Raw genomic sequence first — 10,873 nt, 5'->3', positions numbered from 1 at the left:
TGACTCCAAAGATATTTGTGCGCAGAGACCTGTGCCGTAGACTTGATGTTATCACAGCACTAACTGCGATATTGTTGCAGAGTGTCTGCCAACACCCAGTCTAAAATCTCATGTTAAATGATCCTAATACTTAAAAAAATCTCTGATAACAGGGTTTAGAGAATCTATTTGGCTAAAACATACAAGCAAGTCAGCTACAGAATGATTCAATGCCTTGGAGTTTGAGTTTGGTGGCCTAATGGCTTCTTCTGGAGAGAAGGGATTTCTTCCAAAGAGCAGTTTTGTCTGGAGAAGATGACTGATTTACATTCATTTATAGCAACAGCCCAACCAGTCCTGGCTTTGTGATGCCTGGACTGCAGTAAAACTGCTGTCTGTAGCAATAATTCTGCTGTATGCTGTTGCAGTCCCAGAGGCGAGAGTGTTTGTTGATGGCCCCGAACCTTCAGCTGCAGTTCACAGCTTGTCTGTACTGGAAACGATGCCGTTACCCAGTGCTGAGGATGAGGAGGTACCAGCCTGGGCCAGGTCCCAGGGTGAGGTGGAAGTTCCCTCTGGTGGAGGAACAGTCCCACTACAGAGAGAAGAGCCAAACAGGAGGGTAGGTGCTGGCCTCCTTTTGAAGCTCCATGTAGAAGACCATTTTTGGAGATGCTGAACATTAAATGTCTCTATACCTGCAGCTTTACCTTTTAAAGGGAATCAGGATGAAAGAGCCTACATGAATACAACATGAAATACCTATTTTGGAGGGGTCTGAGCTGAGTAGAGAGAAGGTGTCAGGTGAGGGCTGGATGTTGTGTGATGGATTTCTCCCTGTGAAGGTGGACAGAGGTGTGAGGGATCCAAGGATTGCTACAAGACTGTAAAATGCACCAGGATTTCCCACGGGGATGTGTCCTTCTGATAGAAGAAAGAAATCAAAGCAGTTGAAGGTGTTTGCTGACAAACTAGTTATAATTGAAACAGACTGTGCCAGCGTAGCAAGGGAAAAGCGGAGCCAGAAGTTCAGTCCAACCGTTCAGGTTAAGCTAATATCTTTTGATCTGTGTGTGGGCAGACATTCCTTGTGGAAATCGGGTTTCACAGCTGTGTGAGATGCCCTGATATAAAGTAAGAGACAGGAGAGAGTGCTGGCTGTCACCTGGCACTTAGGGGGTAGTCAGCTGGGCTAATGCTTACCAGCTGTGCCTGTTAACTTTAAGGTGTGTGTGGGGGGGAACTGTCTCTTGCTTTGTATTCATCAGCACCGTGCTTTAGTTGGGTAGGAGCAGTCAATAGGCTTTTCTTTGTATTGTGTACTTTGTCCAGTTCTGCATCCGTGATACAAGAGAGACCTGGACATCCTGGTGGGTGGAGGTCACTGAGACGGTTGTAAGGGAAGGCTGACAGAACTGGAGCTACTCAGATGGAGCAGAGGGGACTCAGGGCTTCTTACCTGTGGCCATAAATCGCTGCAGGAAGGTGCAAGAGGATGGAGCCAGGCTCAGAGACACGGGCACAACCCGGAGCCCAGCAGCTTCCCCTGCCCATTAAGCAGCACTGGTCCTGGCACAGGAGCCAGAGAGGCTGGATCCGGTGGGGTTCTCCTCCTCGGGGACGTCCGAAAGCCGCCTGGGCACCCCGCCCTGGCTGTCCCCTCGCTGTCCTCACACCGGGGCTTCACGTCTCCGGCAGCGAGGAGGGGACAGCTCCGGCGGGGGCTCGGGCTCCTCCTCCTCCTCCCGCAACCCCGAGTCCCACGGGGGGCGGCGGCGGGGCCCCGGGCTCTGCCCAATCTCCGCGGCCGAGCCCGGCTGCGCGTTGGCTGCCGGCGGTGCCGCCAGTGAGGCTGCGCTGAGGCTGCGGGGCCGGATGGCCGAGCCGCCCGCCCCGCTCACTCGGGCGGCGGCCGGCGGCGGGCGAGGAGACGGGGGCGAGCCCTCCGTGCCGGGAGAGCCAGCGGAGCCATGGTGTCATGGATCATCTCCAGGCTAGTGGTGTGAGTAGCCGCCGGCGATTCGCAGCGCGGGGATATTACGGGTGGGTTGCGGAACGTTTGCGGCGCTGTCACGGCGCAAGGTGACGAGGTGAGCGGCTCCGAGAGGCTGCGGGAGAGCACGGCCCCGCCGGTCACCGCTTCACCGAGGGAACGAGGCTTTGTTAGAGGGATCGGGCGGCCGGTCGCGCACCCCCGAGGACCCCCAGCATGGGAGGTGAAGCGTGCGGCTCCGTGCGCCTGTCCTCCAGCTCGTCCGTGCCTTGTTGCGGGCACAAATTTCCTGCAAATGCTGCCCGTGCAGCAGGGAGATGCCTTCCCCCACCTGCCGAGATATTTCGGCCCAGCTGCTCGTCTTGGCGAGAGATTCGGTTGGGAAAGGAGTGAGGAGGGGAGGTGATGCCGAAGGTGGGGCACCAGGATGGCCGCTGTGGCACACGCTGCTGTTTGGGCAGTGTGGCTGCTGGTGTCTGCAGTGCTGAACCACACGGATTGTTCGGGGCTTTCTCTGTACGTAGCGCTTGGAGCTCAGGAGAACATCTCCCATGCTCTGGAGGCGTTGAGGAGGATCTGGAAGGGCCTGTCACTTTCTTTGTCTGAGAGAAACGTGCCATGAGGTTGCACCATCAGCATGGTTCCATTAAGGCATTTTCAGGGTCTCATTTTTTGCATTTTGAGATGAGACATAGAAAGAAAACCTTGACTCAGTCTTGTCTATATATCACAAAGATGTTGGGGGGCTGTTGGATATGAAGGATTTGGAGGGTTCTAGCGTTGAATTCAGCCCCCAGAGGTTTATGAGCTGGATTCAGCCGCAGCTGTTGCTGGCACTGGTGGGTTTGCACTTCATTCAAAGAAAGCATGTTAGCACTGAAATGATATAATTTGAATGGTACAACTGCAGATTTCTCTGCTAGCAGTGCAAGCTGTATTGTCCAAGGCTGCTTTTCTTTCCTTCCTTCTGATTTCTGCTTTGAAAATCATCTTGTAATCCAAATAATCCTCAAGAACGAGGAATGTCAGACAAGAGATGGTAATTTTGCTTGCATTGGTGCACATACATACACAGGTGATTTCATCTAAGGCATGTGGACTGGGATGGGATCGGGGCAGCACACAGAGCACTTGACATTGCATTCAGGTAATTAGCTGAGCATACAGACCTTCCCATTCCCTTTGCTTTGTTTGAGCAGCGTGTCACAGAATGGAATCATGTGTTGTGGGTGGTACCAGTTGTTCCTTATACTAGAATGTCAATGGTAAATGACAATTGAAAGGTTCTATTTAAATATTAGTCATAGTAATAATTAAAAAATCAGTAACATAAGGAAATTTTGTACAGACGAGCCTTGATCACCTCTATCTTTGCATTACTATTTAGTATATAACCCATCTTTTAAGAATGCTCTGCACCAGGAAGGTGTGGGTTTGCTATGATCCCAGCAAGATCATGATACCATAGAGTACTGCTTAAGATGCAGTTTACTGGGGCTTGCATTGTAAAGAAAGACAGGAGACCATTGGTAATCTTATGTCCCTGCAGATGCTGGGTGCTGTGTGATGTGGACCAGCCCTTGTGGCTGGGTGTGGTGCACCATGCAGATCTGCCTGCGGGAGGTGACCTGACATGTTGGTCTTCAGAGCACATATAGAGGTTGCTTAAAGAAAAAAAAAAAAGCCAAAAAGGCGATTCTGTTTATCATTTCTACTGACAACGCAAGGGAACTTGTTGCTGTGCTTCTTATGACAACAGGGACAGGCAGGTGGTGTAACTGCTGCTGACTGCTCCTGTGTTACAGTTACCCAGCAAAGTTTATCCTGCAGCCAAGGGATTAGTGCAGCACATTGTGGGCCAGAAGGCCAAACTGTACCTGTGGCACAGCACAACCTGTACCTGCTCAGGTTAACTGGTGTGTGGCTGCTGACTCCTCAATATACAGCGGCTTTCAGATTAGGATCATTACGAAGATCTAATCTGTGTAACTTGATTTCCTCATCTGATTATGAACTGTCAACTCATCCATCAGTACGGATAGCTGTGCACTAAGTAGAATGGCCACCTGGTTTAGGCTTTTTTCTTTCATGCCTATTAGCTTTCCTTCCCCCTTTGAATCTCGTTAGCCAATAAGGATTATGAGGGAAAATGTCATGGTGTGATTTAATCATTTTGTGAATCCTGCTTTCTGCTCTCAGGACTTGTGTTGGTCTATGTGGGATCTACCGATATGACTCAGCTAATAGGAAGGGCTCTAAAAGCAAAAGCAAACCCTTGCTTTGGCTTTTGAATGCTTTGTCACTTTTATTACCCCTGTTGCTTATCTGTGCTCTGTCTTTAATTAGTGGGTATGTGTTTCAGTGCATTTTTACCTTCGGGGCTGGGTTGTGGATTCCCTCAGCAAACCACTGTGGCAGTTTAAAGCATCAGTCATGCCTGTGATTTGATCCTTACTGCTTCTGTCCTGGCAACTTCTGTTTCCAAAATGATGCTGAAGGAGGGTAGTGAACATCCTCACCCCTTCCACATGAAGCCAGGCAGCTGACTTTCACAAAGGGGTGTTTGGAATCACTGCAGTTGTGTCTGTTGCATCTTGGAGTCTTTGTTGCTTTGTCTCTGACAATAACTGGAATGAGACTTCATTGTGTGTTAATTACCAACCCTTATTTATTCATCATCTCTGAGTACATCTCGAAGGACATCCTGACACATCTGTATTTCAGTTTCCTCAGCTGGGAAGTGTAATAAACTGTGCTGAATTTGTCTTTCTTGAGACAGACCAGAAGGGAGCAGTGGCATGTCCTTCCATCTCCAGCTTACTGCTATTAATTGCAAAGGAGGGTCTTCGTTTCAGGTGGTAGGGAACACTCTAGCAGAAGGACTTGGGATCTGTTCTCATTATTTGAGTCCAATCTGTGTCCAGCTGTCTTAGGTGGTCAGAGACTTCCTAAACTTTTGGCTGCTGTCTAAAAATATTTTAAAATTAAAAAAACAATATATAAATTAAGCCCATTTTATTAACGTGGCAATGCCTTTCCAATAAAGATAGGAATGATAGAGAACAGAAATGCAGGTTTCTGGAAGCTTGGCACGTCCCATTGCATCTTGAAAGCCTTTCAGTTTGGAACACATCGCCGAGGAAGGAGATGTCAGTAGAAATGAGGTTAGATCAGACAGGTCATCGATAGCAGAGGTGATAGTGTGGCTTACAGATTTGAGTTCGTGCCATTAAAAGCACATTGTAAATGTTTATGGAATTGTTTGTGGCAGCCTTGGGTGTGTTCACTGGGAATTCCCAGCTCTATGGGGAAGTAAAGGGGATTTGGGAATCTATGAGAAGCATCCTTTCATCTGGCTGCTGGCTGGAAGTAGGTAGGTTTGAACAAAGCAACATCCAGCAATAGGCTTAGTGTGCTCCTGGCTGAGGCTGTGGGGTGAGCTTGTAGTCATCTTTATGTACTGGGAAGTGGGAAGGGTGGACCACCTGCAATACCAGTGGAATTTACTGAGAATGGTTACCCGTGCCATGAGGTGGTGTAATCCCTTGGAAGCGCATCTTGCACTGCTGCTCTCTCACACGAAGAGTCCCCAGTCCTGGTTGCTCCCAGCCTGATTGTGCCACTGTGGCTTTGCTGTAGAGCCAGAACCTGTTGGTGACAGTAACTGACAGAGGAGCATCCAGCGCAGGTGCGACATTTGCTTTGCCCTTCATGTGAAATGTGAGCGTGAGGATCACACTGCAGGGGATAACGCTGCCTGCTGCTTTGTCAACTGTGACCCAGATATTCCCTGCACAAGCACAGATGTGGAAATGCTCTTAGCCCCACTGGGGAAGGCTTTCTTGAGTGCACATGCATGTAGTGCAGATGTTACCAGTCCTGGTTTGGTAAGGGAGGGTGTTTACCAGACTAGAAGTTGTGGGAAATAACTAAGGGGCTTGACCTTTGCAGCTGCCTTAAATGCAGTACTTTCCTTTCAGGGGATCCTTTCAGTGTCACTGTATTAATGTACTTCCAAATGTTAATTAGATCTGGTGTCATCAGATTGGTTTTTGAGCAACGTATTAATGAAAGATGGATGTAGAAGATAGAACAAAAATACAGACTTAGATACTACCTGAAACAAACAGCCAAGATCTTAAATATGTGGAATAATGGTGCATTGCCTTCCAGATTCTCAATGCTGCTATCAGTGTTATAGGCAGCAGAATGCAACAGCCAAACTGCCTGTAGATCTGGGCACTGCAATACCTACAAGTGGTTGCTTAGTCCCGGAAAGGAGATTCAGATCCCAGTTACTCAGGCTGTGGTCTACAGGTGGCTGTCAGTTCATGAAAAGACTGCAGCTCTACCACAGAACCCCACCTGCTGACAGTTATCAGTTACACTGGTTTAATCAGATAATAGATTTATTTTCACTATATTCCTTAATTAAAAGTTTTGCAGTCATAACCGCTGACTTACAGTTCTGTAAGATATTTGTGTTTGGATATTTTACCAATTCCATGCTACTGACGCATCATCTGTCCTTAAGCAGCAGTGGGATATGAAATGAGTTGTATGTTTCTTTCAAAGGATCAGCTGGTCCAGTGATTAGATAAGGTTGAAGAAACGCTCCTCCATGCTCTTATTGCAGTTAATGGAGGGGAACAGCCATCTCGCAGAAGCTTCCATTAAAGATAATGCGTTGAATAAAGACAAGAGGAAACACTTGGCAGAGAGAAGACAAAGAAGTTTGTGTAATCACACCTCCTACTTCTAGGTAGTAAGAGTGTATTTGCCTTTCTGCTTCTATGCTTCCAGCAGGCAGAGGTGGTATTTTGGGAACGTTCAGGCTGATCATAAAGGTAGGTGAAGAGTTGAGAGCAATGCAGAACTGGCCACTTTGGGTTGCTGTAGACCCATCGTATGCCATAAGTTCTTCCATGTCCTCACTAGATAACTAGGGTGTGAGCCTAGGCTTCTTTTTGTCTGACTGCAGTTGTACGTAGGAAAAAATGAGGGCTACTTAGCAAGTTTCAGATGATTCTTGTTGAGATGGAATGGCTCAGTTGAGGAAAGGGTCTGAATGAACAATGCCTTCACAAGCAAAACACCTGGCAAAATGTCACTTAATTCGCATCCTTGTCTTGTCGCTCATGTGCTATTTAAATTGTAAAGTCTTTGGGATGGGAACTTCAGTGTTTTTCACACCTATGCAATGAGATTTTGTCTCTGCCTGGTTCTCCCAAGTTCTGCAGCGTTATAAAGATAAATAATGTATGAATAAATGCAACTCTGCCTTTCTGATGAATCATTCAAGGTCCTGTGCTCCTCTTTGTGATGCTGTTACCGGTGTAGTGTTCATGGCCTGTGTTTGAATTTCACATGCACAGAATAAGAGAAGATTTCTTCTCTAAGGAGCTCTTAATTTAAATAAATGAAATATAGGCAGAACAGATGGTGAAAGGAAGTGAATTCAAAGAAGCGACAAAACGAGAGCTGCATCTTTTCTGTCTGTGGTTTATGTGCCCTCTAAGAAGAGGACTGAGACAACAGGGTGCTCTGCTTATTCTGCAGGCAGGACCCAGGGAGGCACTCTGGACCTGGAGCAGCTCACCAGAACCAGAGAAATTAGTGGTACTTTCTCAAGCTTTGCACACAAAGCAACTCTGTCATATCGGTAGGAGTCACAGAGCACGCATTTCTCTTTAGTGGTTTTCTTCTTGTAAACACATATTGTGGAATATATCAAGGGGAGACAAGGGATTTAATTTTGATTTTGGTGATAAAGCGGGGATCTGCAGATTGGCAAAAGCTGATGTACAGCCAGAGAGAGGCAGCAATGGTGCTGAAGGAAAGATGGTACAGTAAAGAGAAGAGTAAGCATTACACAGAATCACAGAATCACAGAATGACCCGGGTTGGAAGGGACCTCAAGGATCATGTAGTTCCAACCCCCCTCCTGGCAGGGCCACCAAACATACACCTTTACTAGATCAGGTTGCCCAGGGCCCCGTCCAACCTGGTCTTGAACACCTCCAAGGACGGGGCATCCACAACCTCCCTGGGCAGCCTGTTCCAGGGCCTAATCACTCTCCTAGTAAAGAACTTCCCCCTAACATCCAACCTAAGCATTACTTTTCAGAAGAGACACATTTATATGGAGGCAGAGTGTTCGATGTCAAGTTGGAGACTGAGAGTGACAGAAAGACAACTGTTTGTAAGGAGCTGTTCCTCATGTCTGGAATTTTGTGCTTTTTGGACTAGTCCCAAGGATGCCAAGGCAACGTGGATAGCCTGCCTTTGGATCTACTGAGCAGTTCAGTGCTATCAGTGTCAACAAACAGTTGCAGCTCCTGCTCAAGAAGCACTTCTTCTGTTCTCAAGTTCATACTGTTGCTTCCTTCCTTACACTGAGCTCAGTTGAGCTCATTCACTGTATTCCTTGTTTCCAGGCTCTAAATATGTATCTTTAGAGACAGCCAAAAAATGAAAGAAACTTCTTACCTTGTGGTCTGAAGGGAGAATCTGTGAATGATATCAATATGGATTTTGAGTGTAACTTTTCCAAGTCAAATAACTGAGAGTTCAGAGGTGCTCTGGGATGTCTTGTGTAGACTGACCCATCACGTAGCAGAGCTCAAGCAATGAGAGAGGAGAGAAACTGGGAGGGCAATATGGGAAACCCAAGATCTGGACTGTGTCTGTGCGTATCTAAACTTGGACTTTTGAGACATCCCCTATTATGTGACCCACAAGAATCAGCTTGTCTGATCCTCAGTGTTAAGTCATTGTGAATAACAACATCTGGCTCCTAAAATCTGTCTACAGAATTCACGGTGACACTTGCAGGAGGAAGGTGGATGCTGGAGCTGCACTGAGGCTAAAAGGCATTGAGTTGGGTGATGTGCTCTGTGGGAAAAGATTGAATGAGTTTACTGGACATGTGTGGCTGGAGAACAAGCACAAGAGATGGCTGTATGGAAATCATAGAATGGCCTGGGTTGAAAAGGACCATAGTGATCATCCAGTTTCAACTGCCTCTGCCATATGCAGGCCCACTAGCCACCAGACCAGGCTGCCCAGAGCCACATCCAGCCTGCCCAGAGCCTTTAATGCCTCCAGGGATGGGGCATCCACAACTTCACTGGGCAACCTGTTCCAGTGCGTCACCACCCTCTGGGTGAAAAACTTCCTCCTGATATCCAACCTAAACCTCTTGTCTCAGTTTAAAACCATTCTCCCTTGTCCTATCAATATCCACTCTCGTAAACAGCTGTTCCCCCTCCTATTTAAATGCTCCCTTTAAGTACTGGAAGACTTCAAGGTCTCCCTAGAGCCTTCTCTTCTCCAAGCTAAACAGGCCTGGTTCATTCAACCTTTCCTCATAGGAGAGGTGCATCAGCCCTCTGATCATCTTAGTGACCTTTCTATAGACTGTTCCAAGAACTCCACATCCTTCCTGTATTGGGGGCCCCAGGCCTGGACACAGTACTGCAGATGGGGCCTCACAAGTGCCGAGCAAATGGGGACAATCACCTCCCTCTCCCTGCTGGCCACCCTTTTTTAATACAGCCCAGAACACAGTTGTCCTTCTGGGCTGCAAGAGCACACTGCCAGCTCATATCCAGCTTCTCATTGACCAGGACCTCCAGGTCCCTCTTCATAGGGCTGCTCTCAAGGAGATCTTCCTGCAGTTTGTATAAATACCTAGGGTTGCCCCAACCCAACTGCAGCACCCTGCGCTTGGCCTTATTGACCCTGACTTTGGTATCATCCACAAATTTGCTGAGGTTGCATTGATGCCATCATCTGTCTGTCAAGATGTTGAAAAGCACCGGTCCCAGGACTGACCCCTGACGGACACTGCTCCTGACTGGCCTCCACCCTGACACAGAACCATTGATCACAACCCTTTGACTGCATTCAGCCAGCCAATTCCTAATCCATCATACAGTCCATCCTTCAAATCCACACCTCTCCAATTTAGAGAGAAGGATGTGGTGAGAGACCATGTCAAAGGCTTTGCAGAAGTCCAGGTAGATGACATCCATCGCCCTTCCCCCATCCACCAAAGACATCATAGAAGGCCACCAGATTGGTCAGGCAAGATCTACCCTTGGTGAAGCCACGCGGGGTGTCTCAAATCAACTCTTTGTCTCATATGTGCCTTAGCACAGCTTCTAGGATGATTTGCTCCATGATCTTCCCAAGGCACAGAGGTGAGGCTCACCTGCCTGTACTTCCCCAGATCTTCCTCTCTCCCTTTCTTTAAAATAGGAGTAATATTTCCCTTTTTCCAGCCTCTGGGACTTCACCAGATAGCCAGGATTTTTCAAATAGGATGGAGAGCAGCTCAGCAACCACATCATCCATCTCTTCCAGAACCCGAGGATGGATATCATCCATTTAGGTGTGAGATGAAGCGTGCAGGCTGAGGGCTGTTTGCATCTTTCCTGGCTTAACTGTACCTGTTTTGCAGCTGAACAAAGGATTCCACTTTCCAGGTTTATTGTTTTCACTCTGCTTATAAAAATTTCAGCCAAAACAGAAAGATGTTGCTATTTAGAAAGAACATTAATAATTAAAGTGAGGTACTCAGGAGAATATACCCCACAAGACTGGATTTGTTGAATGTAAGTAGATCATAATAATTTCCATGGTAACACACTCTACTGTCCTATATACGGAAAGAGTCTTTCTTGTAGGATCACAGTGAGGAAGCTGTTATTTAAACCACATACCTTAAAAACACAGACAATGAAATGAGTAAATGATTTCCTGCATAAACATAGTTGAAATTTTCTCACATTTGTAACATTAGACAGAATTATTTCCTATCTGAAATACTTGCATCTTGACTGTTTTGCCAATGGAATTAGACCGTAAGTGATGCATTGCCGAATTTTAACAGGAACT

The 10,873-nt window shown here is 47.2% G+C and overlaps 1 protein-coding gene across 29 annotated transcripts in view; it reads left to right on the top strand.

Moving 5' to 3' along the window:
* The first annotated feature begins 1,824 nt into the window (after positions 1-1,824).
* REEP1 (receptor accessory protein 1) overlaps positions 1,825-10,873 on the top strand; it is a 54,138-nt gene continuing 45,089 nt past the window's right edge. For all 29 annotated transcript variants that reach the window (XR_014946064.1, XR_014946069.1, XR_014946066.1 and 26 more), the window contains exon 1: positions 1,825-1,981. Coding sequence is in view for 21 of the 29 variants with exons in the window: in XM_085547545.1 (XP_085403671.1) it covers positions 1,950-1,981 (32 nt within the window). In the remaining 8 variants the exon portion in view is untranslated. The remainder of the gene's footprint in view (positions 1,982-10,873) is intronic.

This window comes from Coturnix japonica, chromosome 4 (genome assembly GCF_054131305.1).
Source record: "Coturnix japonica strain WE chromosome 4, WE-NBRP24, whole genome shotgun sequence".
In the NCBI taxonomy this organism is placed as follows: domain Eukaryota; kingdom Metazoa; phylum Chordata; class Aves; order Galliformes; family Phasianidae; genus Coturnix; species Coturnix japonica.
Note: the sequence above shows the minus strand (reverse complement) of the source record. Positions and strands in the feature narration are given on the sequence as shown.